The sequence below is a fragment of the Elgaria multicarinata genome, chromosome 16 (assembly GCF_023053635.1).
Source record: "Elgaria multicarinata webbii isolate HBS135686 ecotype San Diego chromosome 16, rElgMul1.1.pri, whole genome shotgun sequence".
Classification (NCBI taxonomy): Eukaryota; Metazoa; Chordata; class Lepidosauria; order Squamata; family Anguidae; genus Elgaria; species Elgaria multicarinata.
The window spans coordinates 27,390,701-27,411,722 of record NC_086186.1 but is presented as its reverse complement, the minus strand read 5'-3'; the positions used below and the strand labels follow the sequence as shown (position 1 = coordinate 27,411,722).

Below are 21,022 nucleotides of genomic sequence, written 5' to 3'. Positions count from 1 at the left end.
TACTGTGAACAGATTTAAAAGAGGGCAGCTTTAACTGTTGTGATGAAAAGGAAATTTCACCAGGTTCTCCATATATACAAATGACACCTGCTGAAACTCCCTTTTCAATACAACTGTTAAAGATACAGCATCCCTGTCCTCCTTTCCATATGGTCACCCTAGCTTTGGCCCTCTATTTAGCTAAAACTAGTAACTTTGGTCCTGTGCACCTAATGCAAAAACACACCGCAGGTGTGACAGGAACTTTTCTTTGGATCAAGTCGTGTCTGCAGTGCATGATTGGTGAAGCTGATTGGTTGGAGCTTCAGGATGGATAAAAAGGACTTCTTCACACAGAGGTTAAACTATGGAACTCACTACCACAAGATGTACTGATGGCCCCCAATTTAGATGGCTTTAAAAGGGGGTTGGATAAATTCCTGGAGGAGACGACTCTCAATGGCTACTAGTCCTGACGGCTATGTTCTACCTCCAGTCTCAGAGGCAGTAAGCCTGTATACTCCAGTTGCTGGGGAACATGGGAGGGAGGGTGGTGTTGCAATCTTGTCCTGCTTGTGAGTTTCTGATCGAAAGCTGGTTGGCCACTGTGTGAACAGAGTGCTGGACTAGATGGAGCCTTGGTTTGATCCAGCAGGGCTCTTCTGATGTTATTATGAAGGAAGTCAGAACTCATACTTAATTAGTTTGTATAATCCAACAGAGATAGTGCTGGATTCATTTTCAGTCTTCCCCAGCCTGGTGCCCTCCGGGTGTTTTGGACTTCAACACCCATCAGCCCCAGCCAGTATGGCTAATGGTCAAGAATGCTTGGAGTTGTCATCCAGAGGGCCTTTTCAGTGGTGGCCCCCCAATTATGGAATGATCTCCCCGATGAGGCTCGCCTGGCGCCAACATTGTTATGTTTTCGGCACCAGGTCAAGACTTTTCTCTTCTCCCAGGCATTTAACGTATATAAATGTAATAAATAAATAAATAAATCCAAAACCTCTGGAGGGCACCAGGTTGGGGAAGGGTGGTTTAGTTTATTAAATTGATATATTGCTTCAGCCTAGCAAAAGGAGCCCTGAAGCAATTTACAAATAACGTACAAACAAGCAATTATAATGGCCCATTCATTAAAACCATGCCAATGTTCTAATTTGGTAGATATTCAACATAGAAATAACCATTTAACTCAATAAAGCAAGGAATATTATCCTTCCTTCAGAAAAACCATATATGGTGACGCATCCAGAGAACAGAGCCAGAAGAGAAGGGCAGAGTGTGTCTTTCTGTTGCCACGCTGTTGGAGATCCCAATCCCGATCGTTATCTTTGGTAAGACATCAGGATCACAAAGGACGTGGGTGTTATTTGACTCTTAAGGGGTTATAAATTGTGCAACGCAACTTTGCGTACTAACAATGCTAAACACACACACACAAAAGCACTATTATACTTGCTGGAAAATGCTTGGATTTGTTGGACTTTTCCTATCTAAACATTATAGACTAGGCTGCATTCTTATACCCTCGCTTCACTGTGAGTGTCCTATTGAACTCAATGAGATCTATGTCTGAGTAGACCTGTCTAGGATTGGAGTGTTATCCTTCATGAATGTTGTCTAATCCCTTTTTAAAGTCACTGAAGCTAGCGGCCATGGCCTTAACTTGTGGGAGCAAATTCTGTTTGTTTATTTGCTTTTTTAGTATAGCTGCTCCATATCAGAAATGGTTTGGGAGAACTCACAAACAGATAAGACAATAAAATGCACAATCGAACTATAAAACCATTAATGTGAAAACACAAATTCAAACACACATTAAAACAAATTTTGAACTGAAAGGCCCAGACAGAGCATGATCAGACGGGGGGATGGACGGACGGACGGACATTGCATTTCCTAACTGTTGCTTCCCCCCTGCTTCTGTCCTACAATATTTCCTCTTTCTTTACATGGAGAAGAAAGAGGAAGTAAACAATGACCACATGGCCCATTCAGTGGGCATTTTTATCCCGCTGCTTTTCCTGCACAGCAGGAAAAGGCGGCATGTTTCACAACAGCTGAACAAAGTCGAATTTTCCGGGTCTTTTTTTGCGATGCAAATATGAACAAAAGGGGCAGGAGGTGGACGGCGTCATCAAAAGGACCCACGAAAAGCCGTGAGTGGGCGGTAACAAGCGTGCGATAAAACACTCGTCTGATGATGCTCTCAAAGACATGTGTCATTTGAAAGGCTTGGCTGAATAAAAAGGTCTTCCCCTAGTGCCTAAAAACTAGGGGTGTGCACGGACCCCCCGCTCCGCCATGCGGGCCGATCCGAAAATTTCGGATCGGCCTGCTCCGCTCCGCCCATACTCCGCTCCTCTTCGCTGCGGAGCTCCGGCTCCGAATCGGAGCTCCGCAGTGGAGGGGAGTGGCGCCAGGTAAGGCCATGAGAGGAGGGCGGGGGGTGGGTTACCGGGCCCTGTCGCCGTCGCCGCCCGTGCGGCGACGGCGGCAGAGCCCGGTAAGGGACCAAGGGGGAGGGGGGCCTTACCTGCCTCTGTCCGCGGTCCGTCGGCTTCTTCAATTGAGCCCGCGGTTCAACCAGGAAGTCTAGGCCGCATGGCCCAGACTTCCTGGTTGAACCGCAGGCTCAATTGAAGAAGCTGACGGACCGTGGATGGACACAGGTAAGGGAGAGGAGGGGGGGGTTACCGGGCCCTGCCGCTGTCTCTGCATCCCGGTAAACCCCACTTACCTTTCCGGCAGAGTTCCGGATCGAGGCGAAGGATCCGCCTTCACCTCGATCCTCTTCGCCACGCTCCGCCGGCCCCCCAATCCTCTTTGCCTCCGCCTTAAGGGCAGGCGAAGCCCCCTGCTCCGCTTCTAATTCGCCGGTCCGATTAGAAGCGGAGCACATCCCTACTACAAACACCATAATGGTGCCAGGCAGGCCTCTCTGGGAAGGCTATTCCATACATTATTTTTGTGTTATATGATGAAGTATCCCTCCATCGGCCTCCACATCCTACATCCATTGTCACTCAATTGTATTAGGGAACTCAAAACACTAGCATTGAGAGCGGAAGAAAATGTTCTCTATATCCAATTTTTCCACCCTGTTTATAATGTTGAAAACCAATATTATACATCTTTAGTGGGTTTATTCCCCCTAAACTAAAACCAGAGACAGTAGAACAGAACTGGAAAAGCCAGATAGACAAGAGAGTAGAAGAAAACGAGAGGGGTTTGATCCTGAAGCTTGTGTGACTGATCTCTCCCAAATTCCTACAGGTTCCACAATGAAACTTTGCTGGACCCCGCACTCTATAAATACAGAGGCAACCTGGTGTTAAAGAACTTGAAAAAGGAACAGGCCGGGCAATATTCCTGCAAGACCAGCAACGATGCAGGTTCAGTGAAGTCACAAGCCGCCACACTTTCCCTAAAAGGTGAGAAACTTTGGTCCATGGACTCAGGTGGAGGGGAAGTTGCAGGGCTTTCCAATGCATTTCTACAGGGCATGGAATTAGAGTGGACCCACTGCACATAGAATCATAGAATAGTAGAGTTGGAAGGGGCCCATAAGGCCATCGAGTCCAACCCCCTGCTCAATGCAGGGATCCACCCTAAAGCAGCCCTGACAGATGGTTGTCCAGCTGCCTCTTGAAGGCCTCTAGTGTGGGAGAGCCCACAACCTCCCTCAGTAACTGGTTCCATTGTCGTACTGCTCTAACAATCAGGAAGTTTTTCCTGATGTCCAGGCGGAATCTGACTTCCTGTAACTTCAGCCCGTTATTCCGTGTCCTGCACTCTGGGAGGATCGAGAAGAGATCCTGGCCCTCCTCTGTGTGACAACCTTTTAAGTGTGCATAGAGCCAAACAAGATGGGAATGGGATGGCAGAGAAGACTGTACCACTCCGGCTCTGGCTAGGGGGCCATGACCTGCTTGCGAGTATGACAAACAACAGGCTTCCCCCCCCCTTAACTTGGAGCTGCATTGCAAGGCAAGGATCGCCTGGCATTGCCCAATGATCCTGGCCCCCAGCTCCAAGCTTTGGAGGTTGCTTCTTGGCAACCACATAGCCAAGGTGCCAGTGCTCCACCATGCATTGGCTACTGTTGGTGGAAGATGCCGGTCAGTGAGCCCAGCCCCACCTTTCTCTGCAGACTTCTCTGGCCGCTGCTATCAGGTGGGGCACGCTTTTGACCTCCACCTCTGCTGGTTCCATTGTGCTCGCAGGATCACCCTCTCATGCAACGGGGCTTTCGCACATCTAAAAATAACCCCTCAATGAGCGAAAACACTCATTTCCAGATCAGGAGAGGTCCCTTCTGGCCACAGTGCTGCACTCTTTTGATTTCATGATGGGTCTTCATCTGTAGTAGTAGAACTCCCATCAGCCCTTTGCCACAGGATGATGGAAGATAGAAGCCAAAATATCTGGAGCGTCACAAGTTGCCCAGCCCGGTATTACAGGAACTAGTTTAGTGTTTTAAACAGACTTTACCGCATACTCCATCGAATTGCTCAAAGTGCATAGCTGATAGGATTCACATTCTGCACCGCGGAAAGCTGAGTGAATGATCTTGGTCCAAAACTTTTTTTGCCTTGAACAAGAGCCCTGCATCAAGCGACAAGCCTGAGCTCTCGCAGGGAAATGCCCGCTAGGCCTGTGCAAGCCTCGGGATTTGGAAATCCGAATCACGGAGGCCGTTTTATGGCGGATCCGCCATTGTCTTGCACAGGCCTAGGCCCCCATGCAGCCTACAACTCCCAACATGCAGTGCCTGGGAGGGTTGTACTTACCAGGGCTGAAGAACAGAAGGAAAAGATGAATTCGCTGCCTCCATCGCCGGCTCCTCCATGCGATCGCCGGCTGCCCAAGTTGATCAGCTGCTGCCGCCGCCGCAATCCGGAAGACTCCATTGAGTCTGGAGGGGTCCACGTGACTTCCGTGGCCTGTGGAAGTCACGTGGACTCATCCAGAGTCAATGGAGTCTTTTGGATTGTGGCGGCAGCAGCTGATCATCCTGGGCAGTGGCCGATCATCCTGGGAAGCTGGCGATGACGTGGAGGAGCCAGCGATGGTGCCAGCAAATTCATCTATTCTTCAACCCTGGTAAGTACAGCCCTCCTAGGCACTGCATGCTGGGAATTGTAGGCTGTATGGAGGCCTAGTCCTGTGCAAGAAAATAGCTGATCCGCCATAAAATGGCCTCCATGATTCAGATTTCCAAATCCGAGGCCCGAGGCTTGCACAGGCCTAATGCCCACGCTAGATACTAACCTATGAAATCTACTCCAACAGCCAAGAACGAAGCTCCCTGCGACCCAAGGCCTGAGAGCTACCTCATCCGACTGCCGCATGATTGCTTCCAAAACTCAACGAGCTCCTTCTACTATGATGTTGGTAGGTGCCCGTCCAACGCATGCCCTGGAATGTCGCACAAAGGGCTCCAGTGCAAGGACACCGTCGCTTACTGCTGTGGGGTCTCCAGTTTGGAAACACGAGAAATAACGTGTGCTGGATACACGCTCCCCGTCAAAGTGACGGTCGAGTGTGGCTGTCAGAAATGCACGGAAGCCAAAGTCACGGTTAGAGGAAGAGCCCTGGCTTCAGATACCCAAGAGCCCATGAGATTTGGGCATATATATATGGGCAACAACCGGGTCAGCAGGACAGGTTATAAGGGAACCTTTTCCATTCAAGTGCCACCCAGCACAGAGAGGCTGGTTCTCACCTTCGTGGATCGCCTGCAGAAGTTTGTGAACACCACCAAAGTGCTTCCTTTCAACAAAAACGGCGGGGCCGTCTTCCACGAGATCAAGATGTTAAGGAAGAAACCGCCCGTCACGCTAGAATCGATGGAGAGCAATGTGATTTCCTTGGGAGATATGGAGGGAGAGGACCCAATAGCTGAACTGGAAATCCCTCCCAATACCTTTTACAGACAGAATGGAGAACCCTATGTGGGAAAAGTAAAAGCCAGTGTGACTTTCCTGGACCCGAGGAATGTCTCCAGCGCATCCACAGCGCAAAGCGACCTGAGTTTCGTCGATGATGAAGGCGACATGCTCCCGCTTCGGACGTACGGCATGTTCTCTATGGATTTCACCGACGAAGCAGCCACAGAGTCCCTCAATGCGGGGAAAGTGAAAGTCCATCTCGACTCTGCTCAGGTCAGGATGCCGGAACATCTGAAGGGGATGAAGCTTTGGTCTCTCAACCCACAGACAGGCTTGTGGGAGGAAGAAGGGGACTTCCAAGTGGGCCAGAGCAGACGCGGCAAGCGAGAGGAGAGGACGTTTCTGGTGGGCAACATGGAGATAAGAGAACGGAGGCTCTTCAACCTAGATGTCCCGGAGAGCAGGCGATGCTACATCAAGGTGCGTGCTTATAGGAGCGAGAGGTACCTGCCCAGCGAACAAGTCGTAGGCGTCGTGGTTTCGGTGATCAACTTGGAACCAACACCAGGCTATTCGTCCAATCCCAGAGCTTGGGGCCGCTTTGACAGTGCCGTCACGGCCTCCAACGGAGCATGTGTGCCAGCGTTCTGCGATGACCAAAACCCCGATGCCTACAGCGCTTACATCATGGCAAGTCTCGGGGCGGAAGAACTTGAAGCTGTCCCCTCCTCTCCAAGGCTCAGCCCTGCTGCCGTTGGAGTCCCACAGCCCTATCTCAACAAGCTGAAGTACAGGCGGACGGACCATGAGGATCGGAATGTGAAGAAGACCGCTTTCAGGATCAGTGTGGCCAAACCCACCCCCAACGCTGCGGAGGAGAGCAACGGGCCCATATACCCTTACGAGAAGCAGCGAGAATGTGAAGCAGCCCCACATATTGCAGCTCACTTCAGGTTTTATAGGGTCGAGGGAGACAGGTATGACTACAACACCGTCCCTTTTAACGAGGACGACCCCATCAACTGGACTGAAGACTACTTGGCCTGGTGGCCTAAGCCGATGGAATTCAGGGCATGTTACGTTAAGGTGAAAATTAACGGGCCCCTCGAGGTGAATGTGAGGTCCCGCAACACAGGGGGCACGCATCCGCGGACCGTTGGCAAGCTGTACGGCATCAGAGACGTGCGCAGCATCCGTGACCTGGTCCAACCCAACCTGTCAACAGCATGCCTGGAATTCAAGTGCAGCGGCATGTTGTATGACCAAGAACGTGTTGACCGGACGCTAGTGAAAATTATCCCACAGGGAAACTGCTACAGAGCGAGTGTCAACAGCATGCTACACGAGTATCTCATCAACCACCTTCCAGTTGCAGTTAATAACGACTCCAGCCAGTATACCATGTTGGCTCCTCTCGACCCTCTGGGTCACAACTACGGGATCTACACCGTTACAGACCAGGACCCTAGGTCAGCCAAGGAAATCGCTCTGGGCAGATGTTTCGATGGAACATCAGACGGTTCCTCGAGGATTATGAAGAACAATGTGGGCATAGCGTTAACTTTTAACTGCGAAGAGAGAGACGCGCAACAACAAAGCTTATTCCAGTCCCTGCGGAACGCGCCTAGCCGGTATCCGGGAAGTCCTCTTAGGGAGAGAATAGGCGTGAGAAGGCCAAGCGAAAGCCGTGGGGGTCTGATCAGGGGAAGGGGCGTTCCCTTCGTCAGAACGCCGCAAAAAGCCCAATAAGCTCTTATATAGGCCCCTCCCCACACAGCGGTTCTGTAAGGATGCCAGAGTCCGTGCCAATGCATGCACATCAATGCAGGGGATAGCTCCACATAACCATGTGCAGGATCTTTCTCAGCACTGATGTGCATGGGAAGCCTCGATCCATGTGATGTTCCTTATGTCCTTCAGTGGCTTTTGCTGACATTCAGATCTCATCCTGGGAACGTAATGGAACACTTGTAAGCAGCCGTCTTTGATTAGACACGACAGCTTTAATGATAGCAGTGAAAAACCAGGCACCCAATGGTGTCTTTAAAAACTGAACCTGGGTTGCTGAAGGCTGTGATTTCTGGGTAAATTTAAGGAGTGGCACCTCTCAGTGAAGTCCTGCCAGAAAAGAAGACAGCAGCTTGGCTCTTGAGGCATTCAGCTTGAACAGAATAGGTTAAATGCCCAGGCAGGGCATGGAGCTGTGTATGTATGCCCTGCCTTTATGTCCCAGTGTGCATCGTCGCTCTCAGTTCAGACTTTGCTGTCTTGCGTGCCAAGAACTGAATGGGAACAGATTGCTACAGGCATTTGAGGACGCCAATAAAACAGGGTCCTTGATTGCACTGGTGAGGTCAAGCAAACATGCAATAGAACTGGCATTCAGGCCTTGCTACACATCACAAGCAAGGTCTGAGCTGCCCTGCGCCTTACTCGTGTGTTTAGCTTACCTGTTCTGGCTGAACGCCGGAACAGGGTAGTGTATGTGGGGAAGACGGCCAGAACGCACCAATAAAAACAAGACCGACTCCCTAGTATGTGTGCTCAAGTTCCCTCTTCTTCCTTTCTTCAATCTGGCTTGCTATGCATCGCTATTAAAATGAACACCTACCTAATAATAATAATAATAATAATAATAATAATAATTTTATTTCTTACCCGCCTCTCCATTCTGATCGAGGCAGGGAACAACAGTAAACGATAAAATACATAATACTCAATTAAAACATAATATACATTGTTAAAAACATCCTAAAAACATTTTAAAAACATCTTAAAATTCCACTGGATAGGCTGCCGGAAGAGATCAGTCTTTATAGCTTTCTTGAATGCTAGTAGACCGCTAAGTTGACGAATCTCCTCCAGCAGGCCATTCCACAGTCTGGGAGCAGCAGAAGAGAAGGTCCTCTGGGTAACAGTTGTTAATCTAGTTTTTGCTAGCTGAAGTAGATTTTTCCCAGAGGAGCGGAGTGTGCGGGGCGGATTGTATGGGAGAAGGTGACCTGGCAGGTAACCTGGACCCAAACCATGGAGGGCTTTAAAGGTGATAACCAACACTTTATACTTTGCTCAGAAACTAATTGGCAGCCAGTGAAGAGACTTTAAAACTGGTGTAATGTGGTCACCCTTAGGTGACCAGCCGGGCTGGCATATTTTGAACTAGTTGACGTTTCTGGACTAGGCCTATGTAGAGCGCATTGCAGAAATCGAGGCTTGAAGTTACTTAGCGCGTGCACTAAGCTGGCCCCAATCCACCTGCTGAGATCTGCAGCTTCGCCAGCAGCCCAGTGGGTGGGAATGAAGAAGGTAGGCATAAAGTGAAGAGGGGTGACCGATCCACTCTTGGCTCTGGTCTTGCCTGCCATGCAGGCCCCTGAGGGTTCGCCCACAAAGAAACAGGGCTCGTGACAGCGTGGGTGGGATGAGTTTGCCCACCACTCCTTTAAAACCTGCAGTTCTTAACCAATCTCAGGCATCCCACATTGCCTCTTTGAAGACCACGTTTCAAATATGAGTTGACCAAATACAGTTAAAGAGCGAACACCTATCTACATAACTATGAGCTTGCATTTCTGTAGAACATTAAATACTGTAAAAAAAAAAAGTTAGCATATAAGGGGCAGGAGAAGGAATATCAGATGTAAAGTAATGTACATAAACTCTTTTTCTGATAAGTCCGGCTTTGCGAGCCCTGTTAGTAAAGGGTAACCAATAAAAAGGAAGCGATTCCTTTGTACTGAGTTTAACTGTAAGAATTTGTACTTGAAATGTGAACAATGATATTTATTTCCATATTTGCTGTGCAACTGTGGTGTGTGTTCATTCCCAAAGTACTGATTGCAGATTTATTCACTTATTTGTAGCACACAGAAACACGTTTAAAAATTTATGCATGAATTACATTTTTATCTCACTGTTGCTCCGAGAAGTTCAAGGTAGCTTATATGGCTATTTGACACCCAGTTTTAGCTCCACAAAGTTAAGCTGAGACAGTTACTGGGGGGGCTTCCACACACAGTCTTCGGGGCACCCTGAAAGCGCTTCAGGGCCCCCCGAAAGTCCTAGTGTAGCTACCTGGTCAGAAGAGACGGAGGAAGAGGCGGCAGCGGCGGCGAAAAGTTCCCAGGGCTCAGCGGCTTCCTTGCCGCCGATCCCAACTCCCCGCCGGCCTCCTGCTGCCGGCAAAAGAGCCACCCGGGTTGGAGAGCTCGGCGGAAGAGAACTTTTCTGGGAACTTTTCGCCACCGCCGCCTCTTCCTCTGTCTCTTCTGACCAGGTAGCTACGCTAGGACTTTCAGGGCGCCCTGAAGTGCTTTCAGGGCGCCCCGAAGACTGTGTGTGGAAGCCCCCTAGCTCCAGATCACTCAGCTTTGCGGATGAGGAGTTTGAACCGGCTTCACTCCAGCTGCTTGGAGAGCCATTGATGGCAGACTGTCCGTAACTAGATGGAGCATCGGTTTGACTCCGTAGGACACGGCTGAGTTTGGCCCATGGACCATACAGTTAGAAATGGACAGCGGAAGGGCCATGTGCATCCCTTAACTCTGGCTTTTGAAGCAGAATTGTAAGGTGGGACTATGCAGTTTTAATGGTACAACAGCAGTGGCTCACACCATACACCCCCCCCCCCAAATGGGAGGCCTTAAATAGACACACAATTCATCACTCCTGTGACTGGGGAGTTGATTGTGAGATGGTTTTATAAGCAAAGGCTGCTCACCATCCAGTATCATTCCAAATTTGTTGTAAAAAGCTTGAGTGTAGCTCAATTGTGTCCTTTACTTCCCTGAAAAGTCAAAATTGTACCCAAGTAGTAAATAATACTGCCCAACCATGTGTCAGGTTCAGAAGCACAGAGTGCCACCTGCTGGCTTATTGGTGATACAGTACACCTAGTACAGCCCTCCTCAACCTGATGCCTTTCAGATGTGTTGGACTACCATTCCCAGAATCCCTTAGCTAACATAGCTGCTTGGGGGATTCTGGGAGGTATAACCCAACAATTTGGAGGGTTGGCTTCTTATTTTATAAACCCTAACTCGTAAAAGATTCATCTTTATGGCAGATTGGTTGTGTCTAGACTTGTATATTGTAAGAGCCTGGGAGGGGTATACCGTATGTTATGTGTGCACAACATGCAGAGGCCATAGTGGAGTTGTGGAGCACATGCATGGCATGCAGAATGTACCCAAGGCTGATATGTGGGATCTCCAAGATCAGTTGAGGAAGACCAAGATCCCGAAGAGCTGGTGCCGAACGTAAGAGACAACACTGAGCTAGGCCGACAAACGGTCTGTCCTGGACTATGGGAGATTCCTATTTAACACACATGGGGGTCCTGACAGTAACGCCCAAGGCAGCCAGTGTCAGAGACAGAGGGAAGCTTTTGCCTCTTTGCAGCATTGTCTGCAAGAGCAGCACTTTACTTTCATCCAGATAAGATAGCAATTACCACTGACTTTTAGGAAAATAAATGGGTATACTCTGGGATTCCACTAGAGTTGAAACTCAAAGCACTCCTTGTTACAAACCCAGCCATGGAAAAATCAAGCCTGCTCCTCTCTACATAACCCTCTTCTTGGTTATTCTAGAGAAGGGATAAGGAATCTGTGACCCTCTAGATGTTGTAGACTACCACTCCCATCAATCTGGGGGTGGGTAGGTTAGAGATAACAGGAGCTGGAGTCGTCCATCTGGATAGCCACAAAATCATCCCCATTCTAGTGTGTGAGGGACGTGGTTTTGCATGGATATCATTATGCTAACCTGTCACAGCTATAGCGTGGGCCACAGCAATGCTTTGGATTTGCAGATTACACATCACTTTTTCATTCAGAGAAACATATGTACAAAAATAATTTATTGTTCAATAATACAGTAAGAGTGCCACTGTTGTCTGGGTTAACTCCACAAACTCTGACTTTAAAAACAAAAATGCATACTGTGTCCAGAACAGCATGCCATCAGGATAAGGTTGCCAGGAAATCCCTTTCGCAGGGTTGAAAACTTGTTTCAACAGTTCCGAGTACTGAAGATGAGCACGCCGTTCAGGGTTACCAGGTAGCCTGAAGTCCTTTGGGAGACTCATACAGGAGCAGTGACCAAACTATACCCTCTTGGCCATATTTCCACTCCTTCCGAATGATGTCTGTGTAGGGTGATATCAAGACTGCATTTGATACAATGCTGAGATGTTTCCAACCCAGCCAAGCTTATATAAGCACCTGGTTGTTTTGGATGTCCAGCTGGGCCTCCTTGCTACTGTGCATTGTGCGCCTGCAACACTGTTCCTCTAGGAGTCTTCTTTGCTGTGGCCAGCTTGAGCGTTTGAAACCTGCACATCCCAGGTGGCATTTTGGAATTTTGCTGAAACCAAGGATGCAAGTATCCATTGTAGAAGTCAGCAGCTGTCAGCTTCTTCTTAAGCAGAACGGCTTTGACTCCAATGCAGCCTTCCTAGAAGGGGAAAGGGAACATACCCAGGTGTGGCTTAAGGCTTGGAGGGCTCAACAGCACATCTGGCAACTCTGCAGTCATACTGCACACAGATGGGCTCCAACACAGAATTCAGCAGCCTGTCATTCTCCATTTTCAGTTTAAAAAACAAACAATGTTTCTAGACTGCAGAGGTAAGCTCAAAAATATGTGGGTGGTGCCTGGCGAAATCTCAGAAGTTGGGGTAGGCAGGGATTTCAGCAAGAAATCCCCGCCTAGTCTGCGCTTCCAAGCCCTGGTGACTGGCAAGTCAGTTCAATATAAATTTGATTTTCAAACCATCCTCTCGACCCTTCAAACAGCGCAGCAATTTAAGAACGATCTGGTTATATCCACCTAAGAAAAATGAAGGGAATTGCCATACAAGACACACGCAGGAACATACCTTGCAACGGATCACGAGTGTCTGCCGCTGCTTATGATAGAACACCGATCCTGGGATGGTCCAACTTTCAGCCACTAACCTATCTGAACACAAAATACATGTTTTACGCTTTGCTTTTCCACAACAGGCAATTGTTAGGTTATGCTTGCCTCCATGATGCCCTCATTTATCCCCAGTCACCTAAAATCAGATTAAATAAATTCTTACAATGCTTCCAAGCACTCAAGCTTAGATTTTGGAATTCACAGTTACACTGACAGAGGGCGACCCAGACAAGGTACCCGTGATGGGATACATTACAAATAGTGATTTCTTAAGTATGTTGGTTTGTTCACTCCTGGTCATTAAAGGCTTTCAAGGTCAAAAGCAGTGCGACTAGAGAGGAGCAAAGCTGTATGGCTGCACAGCAGTAAGAAATGGTTGCAGCATTTGCAAGAAATAGGCAAAGAAGGAAATATAACCCCTAGTTTCACAGAAGTTCTTTCAGTGTTGCTTTGTGCAACATTTTACAAATAAGAACGTTAAGAGATTCACGTAAAATACCAGTAAGGTCAGGTAATGTCTCCACTTCCACAAAATCTAATAGTTTCACAGTCGTATCCATCCACAATGTTTGCAGGGGCATCTGAAAAATGCAGCAAAATATATAAATATACGAGATAAATGGATATATAAGCAGAGAAGTTCACACTTATTTCAGCTAAATAATTCCAGAATAATCCTGCTTCTCAATTCCGTGCTCAGATACTAATATAGACAAGAATCTGGGCTAATTCCCACTTTCCCCCCCTGATTCATATATCAGCAGAATAACGTCACGGACTGTTGCACCTGAAGACGGGTTGAGGCTGCTATTCCAAGGTCTGAGGGTTCCCCCCGCCCTGCACTCCAAAAAAACTGGTTTTTAAAATTTATGCATATATAGTTGATAGGCAGGCCACTCAATTTTGTAGGCTAGTAACTTTTGTGAATTTATTTGCAAGACTGGCCTCACCATTGATCCCAAGGCACGGTGCATCCTCAGTATCTGCTCTGGGTGCTGCTCTTCCCAATTGATGCAGCTCATTGCAACGGTGACTTTTGGAGCTTTCAGATAAAGAGAAAAAGTCCACGGTTGTGCCTTGCATCTTGAAACTTTCTAACTTCTTTTTGTACCTAAACCCAACTGCACAACTAATATTCATTCACTGCAGTGCACTGTAGCTCCCCTGCCCCCCACAACAAATGAAGGCATTTTTACTACAGAGTTACCTCTTGGTACCCTCCCCAACCAAATGTTGAGGCCATAAGGTGGGCCATCAGAAGAAAATCAGCCGCTGCTCCTGGAATTTCCAAGAATGAGAGGGAAAAAGAAGCAGACCCTCGCCCATTTGTAAAATGAAACTGCAGGAAATATTAGGCAAACTACCAATAACTCCATCATGCACAAAACACCCAGTACATACCAAACGTTATTCCTTCCTTTTGTTGCTCTCTCTTGTTCTTTAAGCTTTCAGGCAAATTTTGCAGAACATCAATGAGCTGAGAGAGAAGAAAACCCAAAACACACACTATACAAAATGAAAGAGAGACTCTCACCAATGCAATAGCCCGCATTCACATTCCTGGTACAGGGAACTCTATTTCTCTATTGTCATATTTTTGCCTAACAGTGACCTAGTACCGCAAAGTTGATATGTTTTCTATCACTTGGTTTACCAACTTAAAAATCTTCAACAATTCCCACTGCAAAAACCCCGCAGAAAAAAAAGGCTATATTAACGTACCATATTTGCACCCAGTTTGGATAACAGTGACTCCAATTCTTTCGCTGAGCAATGGCCAGGGACAGCAAACGTTTCCTGTTTAATAATTGGACCTACATCAAATCTAGGAACATAATAGATAACAGTAAGCTTCTCTTTTTATCCTGGACCTAAACATGGTTAAAAAACAGAATGCGAAAAGCTAGCAGGGTTCACAAATCAATGAGAGGAGGGGATGGGAGAGCACAGAGCAGAGGAGAGTTGAAGTATATTTACACACTAGAGGACAACAGACTTTCAGAGTTAGATCTGAAGTTTTGCAGATCCACCATCAGTCAAGAGTGCTACACATGTTATTTAAGAGGCAGTAGACAACAGCTGTATTACTGAACTTTTTGCAACATAACAAATACCTTATCTAGTTGTTTAAAAAAGGCAACACAGACATATCATTGCAAGCATGTGTTTTACTAAACTAAGACAGTTGAGGCTAAAGACCGCTATAATGGTTTGGGGGTGGGAAGCATATTGCTGAACGGATTTAAAAGAGGAAAAAGTGGGACCAGGGTCGAGCGCTTCTCTTCAGCCAGCATTCTGTACCCAGACCATGCACACTACTTACTGGGCTGTTTTGGGTCCTTCTCCCCACTTCAGTTCTCCCCCCCCCCCCCCGAAAGATGTTTTGCACTTCTGTAAGCCTCTACGCTTGCTTTTATCACGCTCTGGATGGTTCTATTTTGGCTACAAAAGCACTGGCGCTCAGATAATCATATATGACTATATATGATTACTTGGCAACTGTTTGTAGCTCCTTAGCAAAGTTTGTCTCAAGTTTTGGAGAACCCCAGATTTTAAAATGAAATCATCCTAAACTCTGAATGTGCATTAATAGAAACACAATGCAACTTAAAACACTGGGAAGATTACCCAGCATCCATGTAATTAGAGTTTCTAGAAAGGAGATATTCGCGCTAATACTCTGTTGTGTGAAATAGGTGTTGTACCTCTTGGGCCTAATCTGCATAATTGTCACACCAGTAACTGTATCTCCGTGAAGCACTGTGTGGATTATCGGTGCAGGGCCACGCCACCTCGGAAGATAGCTGGGATGGACATTCAGCACACCACTGAATCAGAACATTTGGAAATTAGAATAGGACCAGTAACTCTGTAACATACATAAGTGGATAGTGACCATTTCAGAAATTATTATTTAAATGGTATCTTAACATGCAGGAGAACTGCCAAACAGTACGAAAATGGAACAGGAACACCTAATCTACTATATAATTTCTTATGCATAAACATGTTATACTAGTGTTTTGCTCTTTTCCATAAGTTAATTTACCTAATAATAAACAGTCGGAAATGTAGGGTCACAGAAATAGGCGTGGAGGATAAAGGAAAAAATGTGGGAGCGTGTGGCAATATGGTTTTATTTGATATGTAGCCTCTTTCCACCAAGAAAAATGGCAGCCAAGGCTAATTACAATCATAAAACTTGATAAAAACAATAAAATGCATTAAAACACAAATAAATACACAACAGTAACATAATAAAAATAGCATCTGATGACATGCCAAAGGCCTGCTTGAATAAAAAGCTCTTTGCCTGCCAGAGAGGGAGGGAGGGAGCAAAGCCAGCTTCCCTTGGCAGGGAGTTCCACAGCCTGGGAGTGGCCACCAAGGAGACTCTCATGTCATCACTAAAAGACAATATCGCTGAAGGCAGCGATATTGAAAGTGGGGCATCTCCCGAAGATCCTAAGGCCCAGGAAGGCTTGTACGGGAGAAGGAAGTCTTTCATGTAGCCTTTTTAGTGACTTGTATTGTTATTTGGAACTAGGTTTATGATGAAAATGCTTTGAAAGGAGAATAAAGAACTCCAATTTTGTTCCAACAATTAATTTTAAATGTGAAGTTTGGCTAATCTAGTCAGCCACCCCTCCACAAATCTAACAAAATCTGAACAGATCTGCCCTCCAGAGACATTTTATAGAGAATAACCATGGCAGCTGCCTGCTCCATCATCTGCCATGTACTTAGAATAATAAATACAAGCCTTTTTATAAATGCTGTTTTCCAACCTGTACAAGTACAATGATGTAGCATGCTGCAATAGCTTGGATTGTGTTTTGACTGCATTTTAATCTAACTTCCAGTACAGTCCCATACATACTTACTCAGAAGCAAATCCAACCAAATATAATGGAGCTTACAAACAAGTGTTTTTAAAAAAGATTGGAGCCTTAGCTGTATTTAACCACATTGTACAAAACGGTTTGAGTACAGTACAGTTACTGAAAGTGGAGAAGCCAATACCATAGAGATAGAAAGAGATTAAGAGTTACATATAACCCAAATTTCTGGTAAAAGGCCACTATTCTCTATGGATGTACAGTGGCATCACTCTATGTTGAAAGCCCTGCACTGGAAGTTAAGATAGTACCAGAAAGGATTTTGTTAAGATTTTACCCCCTTTGGAAATACTTGATGATATTGTTGAGTGACAGTATGTAAGCTTTCGGATCTCACATGACCCTGTTTCAGACACTAAGGCTGCACACACTTACTGAGAAAAGGTGGTTTTCCTATAACATACAACTCAGATTGGTTTAACTTTTTATATCACACTCAATGCTTTCTGTGATCACAGCCTTACTATGGGAACTTCAAGATGAGGTCCTCACTGAGGAGACGCCCAAACGATGCCACCACACCAACATCAAAGTGCTCACATGGACCTACATCTGGCCAGAGGTGGATAGGCAGGTGAAGCTGCTCTGCACAGTTCTTGACAGGGAGTCCCTTCGGCAGCTGGGACTGCAGAGTCACCACCTCCAGGTGGTCTACAAGCAGACCTGGTCTGGGCTCTCTGCCACAGCAAGAAATAATAATTAAAAAAGAATCCATAGAGAAAGTCTGAGGACACTGCCAAGCTGCCATCACCCCCAATGCCTGCACTGCCATAGAAACACAAGAAGCCGCCTTATACCAGATTTGCTAGATGGTTTCATAGGGGGTGTCCAGTGTTTTATAGGCACATAAATTTTACATGTGCTAATGGCTATAATTTGAGAAGGAATCTATAGTCGGGCAGTGTGTGTTCAGGTGACCTGTGTGCTTGCTTGGCCTGTTCTCAAAGCGCTGTTGATAAGTAACTTCAAGGACCATCAACTCCCCCTTTTTAAGGCTATCTTTTGGCTGGCCTTGGACTTGACAGCCCTTCAAATAGAGGCCCGGCCACCCTAATTGCCTACTCTGACTCGCAGCAGCTCTCCAGGTGTCGCAGGCAAGAAGCGGTCTTTCCCCATCAGCTATTACCAGATCCGTAGAACAAGAGACGTCAGGAATTGAACCTGGGATGCAGAGCAGACACGCCGCTGTGCTGTCCTACAGCCCCTCTCTACCGCCCTTGACTCTCCACAGCCTCCCATGTTCCTGCCGGCCCTCAGCAGCTCTGCCTTCTGTGCATATTATTATTATTATTATTATTTATTTATATAGCACCATCAATGCACATGGTGCTTGCAAGGCCACTGTTGAAAGCTCCTTGGGCACGTGGGGTGTGGGGGACGGGGACTCTCTCTGGGGCTGAAAGCTGGCTTTGCATGCAGAAGGCCCCAGGTTCAATCTCCGGCATCTCCAGGATGGGTGGCGGGAGAAGGGAAGGGCTCCTGCCAAACAGCCCCTGCCAGTCAGAGCAGGAAATGCTGGCCTTCGAGGGCAGAGGGAAGGCTCCTGGGCTCTTTCTTTCACCCTCCTCCTCCATTCATAATCATAGAATAGCAGAGTTGGAAGGGGCCTACAAGGCCATTTAGTTCAACCCCCTGCTCAATGCATTCAAGAGGCAGCTGCACCACCATCTGTCAGGGATGCTTTAGGGTGGATTCCTGCATGGAGCAGGGGGTTGGACTCGATGGCCTTGTAGGCCCCTTCCAACTCTGCTGTTCTATGATGCCTCTTCGCCTGCCCAACTTCTCCCCACTGCTTCTCCCTCAAGCCCCCCACCGCCCAAACAACCCCCTTCCACGGACCCTGACTTCTCCTTGTCTTTTCCCCCCTCCCATCCCAGCCACGAAAAAAACTTTGAAACCCCCCACTTCCGCTTGCCCTTTGACCTCTAGGCCCTCCTTCTCCCCCCCCCCCCCACAAAGGGACCCACCGGGCCGCCTGAAGCGCTCGGAGGGTCTCGGCAGAGAAGCCGTCGGTGCCAAAGAACAGGACCCGCCAGGGGGGCTTCTCCCGCCTCGGAGCCTTCCCGGCGGCCGTCGCGTGGGACCGAGACCGGGCCCAGCTCCAGCCGCCCCGCCAAGCGCGCAGGATCCCTCCCCTCATCTCAGGCCCGCCGCTTCCGGGAACGAAGCCTCTCTCTCTCTCTCACGCGTCAGCGCCTTGACGTGATGACGCAGTGGCGGCAACGCCTCCCTCTCGCACGGCTGTGGGCGGAGCTAAGGTTCAGTGAGGCGGGGCCCTAAATAGGCGGCCGCGGAGTTTGGCTCGCCGCGGGGTGCTCTGGGATTGCTGGGCGGTGTTCGCCGAGAAACCCTGGCAACCAGCAGGCGGCCGTATCCATGGCAACCCACCTGGGCCCACTCAGGCCACCTGGGCCTGGAGTTTTCCCTCCCCATTTGCAGGAGGAGGAGGAGGAGGAGGAGGAGGAGGGTTATATCACCGCCTCCTCGCACACTGCTCCTGTGCTGTCAGTAGCCATGCTGCAGGCTGAAGTTCAACAGGTCGAGCTTTCCCCAGCACTGGCATGCTAGTGGTAGGGGAAGTGTCACCTGTTGCACCTCTGCACTGCTGCTCCTCCAAAGGGCCTTCCCGGACAGGTGGTGGAATAGTGGCTGCTTTTGAGGCTCAGCTCTTGAAAAATATCATTGCCACAGCTTAGTGGGTTGTGGGCATTGCTGTGTATGTTAGGGTGACCCTATGAAAAGGAGGACGTGGCTCCTGTATCTTTAAAAGTTGTACTGAAAAGAAAATTTCAGCAGGTGTCATTTGTATATATGGAGAACCTGGTGGAATTTCCTCTTCATCACAATAGTTAGAGCTGCAGGAGCCCTGCCCTCTTTTAAATCTGGTCACTCTAATATAGCTCCTGCACCTTTAACTGTTGTGATGAAGAGGAGATTTCCCCAGGTTCTCCATATATACAAACGACACCTGCTGAAATTCCTTTTTCTATGCAATAAAGATACAGGAGCCCTGTCCTCCTTTTCATATGGTCACCCTAGTGTATGTGATTTATTTTTTATTTCAGCAAACATTTGGAAGGCTCCCATGATATTTTGCAGAGGGTAGCAATCTGTTGCAGCAAAAGCAACAGTCTTGTGGCACCTTAAAAGAGTAACAATTTATTATCGCAGTCCACAGGCTGGTTCATAGATTGTGGGCTAAATGACAATACTCAGGTGGATCTAGAGATGGTGGGAAAACCATACTCACATGAAGGGTTGGAAGAAACCGAAGGTGGATGATACTAAAACTATGTGGGATAACTAACATCCCAGAAGATGGGTGGCCACCTGGCCCGTTTACAAAGATCAGTATTTAAACCAGTACACATCTGTTTTAAAGATAACCATAAGAAAAGAGAGTAGGGTCCTGAAGTTCCCAATCAATAGTGAGCACCTGGACGGAAAGTACACTGGACAGCTTGACATAGCCTTCCCCACTGTGGTGAGATGGATTGTGTTTATGTTTAAATTAATTATTATTTCTAAATGTACACAAATCACCCTTTGCAATTCTTTTGCAGATTTGTATCTTCTTTTGTGCTCTTGCATTTCCTCGTTTTTTGATTATTATTATTATTATTATTTATTTATATAGCACCATCGATGTACATGGTGCTGTACAGATAACACAGTAAATAGCAAGACCCTGTATGTATGTAACATTGATGATGTAACAGAGACAAATGCAAAGTTCTGCATTTAGGGGGAAACGCACAGGTATATGTACAGCTTCCAGATGTTTTGGACTGTACCATTTTGCCATGCATGTGAGGCTGGGATGGAGGCAACCTGGCTTTGTAGTAGTACGTGTGGAAAGGATCTCAACATTGTAGTCAGTCATGGGCTGAACATTCAGCAGTGTAATGCAGCTGCAAAAAAAGTGAATGAGTTTTATTATTATTATTATTATTTATTTATTTATATAGCACCATCAATGTACATGGTGCTGTACAGATAACACAGTAAATAGCAAGACCCTGCCGCATAGGCTTACAATCTAATAAGTTGTAGTAAACAATAAAGAGGGAAGGAGAATGCAAACAGGCACAGGGAAGTGTAAACAGGCACCGGGTAGGGTGAAGCTAACAGTATAGAGTCAGAACAAACTCAATATTTGAAGGCTATAGGGAAAAGAAAAGTTTTTAGCTGAGTTTTAAAAGCAGTGATTGAGTTTGTAGTTCTCAAGTGCTCTGGAAGAGCGTTCCAGGCGTAAGGGGCAGCAGAAGAAAAAGGACGAAGCCGAGTAAGGGAAGTGGAGGTCCTTGGGCAGGCGAGAAGCAT

At 47.3% G+C, this 21,022-nt stretch overlaps 2 protein-coding genes across 2 annotated transcripts in view; one reads left to right on the top strand and one right to left on the bottom strand.

Moving 5' to 3' along the window:
- The window catches only part of CILP (cartilage intermediate layer protein), a 33,082-nt gene extending 25,385 nt beyond the window's left edge, over positions 1–7,697 (top strand). Inside the window, exons 6-8 of the mRNA XM_063142406.1 lie at positions 1,208–1,316; positions 3,259–3,416; positions 5,278–7,697. Of these exons, the coding sequence (XP_062998476.1) occupies positions 1,208–1,316; positions 3,259–3,416; positions 5,278–7,625 (2,615 nt within the window). The 3' untranslated portion in view covers positions 7,626–7,697. The remainder of the gene's footprint in view (positions 1–1,207; positions 1,317–3,258; positions 3,417–5,277) is intronic.
- Positions 7,698–11,719: 4,022 nt separating this feature from the next.
- MTFMT (mitochondrial methionyl-tRNA formyltransferase) lies at positions 11,720–18,839 on the bottom strand. Its single transcript, XM_063142661.1, has 9 exons — positions 18,667–18,839; positions 17,164–17,376; positions 15,506–15,628; positions 14,523–14,625; positions 14,202–14,277; positions 13,751–13,842; positions 13,300–13,381; positions 12,757–12,839; positions 11,720–12,332 (listed from the first exon to the last, which is right to left on the bottom strand). The coding sequence occupies exons 1-9, from the start codon at positions 18,837–18,839 to the stop codon at positions 12,135–12,137; spliced, it is 1,143 nt and encodes a 380-aa protein (XP_062998731.1). The 3' UTR covers positions 11,720–12,134.
- Between the last annotated feature and the right edge of the window lie 2,183 nt (positions 18,840–21,022).

What these genes read in the sequence shown, in the direction of transcription:
- MTFMT (XM_063142661.1), bottom strand. Translation starts at nt 18,839, where the DNA reads ATGAGGGGAGGGATCCTGCGCGCTTGGCGGGGCGGCTGGAGCTGGGCC. An exon ending in CGAGCGCTTCAGGCGGCCCG is followed by an intron (nt 17,377 to 18,666) that starts GTGGGTCCCTTT and finishes TTGCTGTGGCAG; the next exon opens with AGAGCCCAGACCAGGTCTGC. An exon ending in CTCATCTTGAAGTTCCCATA is followed by an intron (nt 15,629 to 17,163) that starts GTAAGGCTGTGA and finishes GTTCTGATTCAG; the next exon opens with TGGTGTGCTGAATGTCCATC.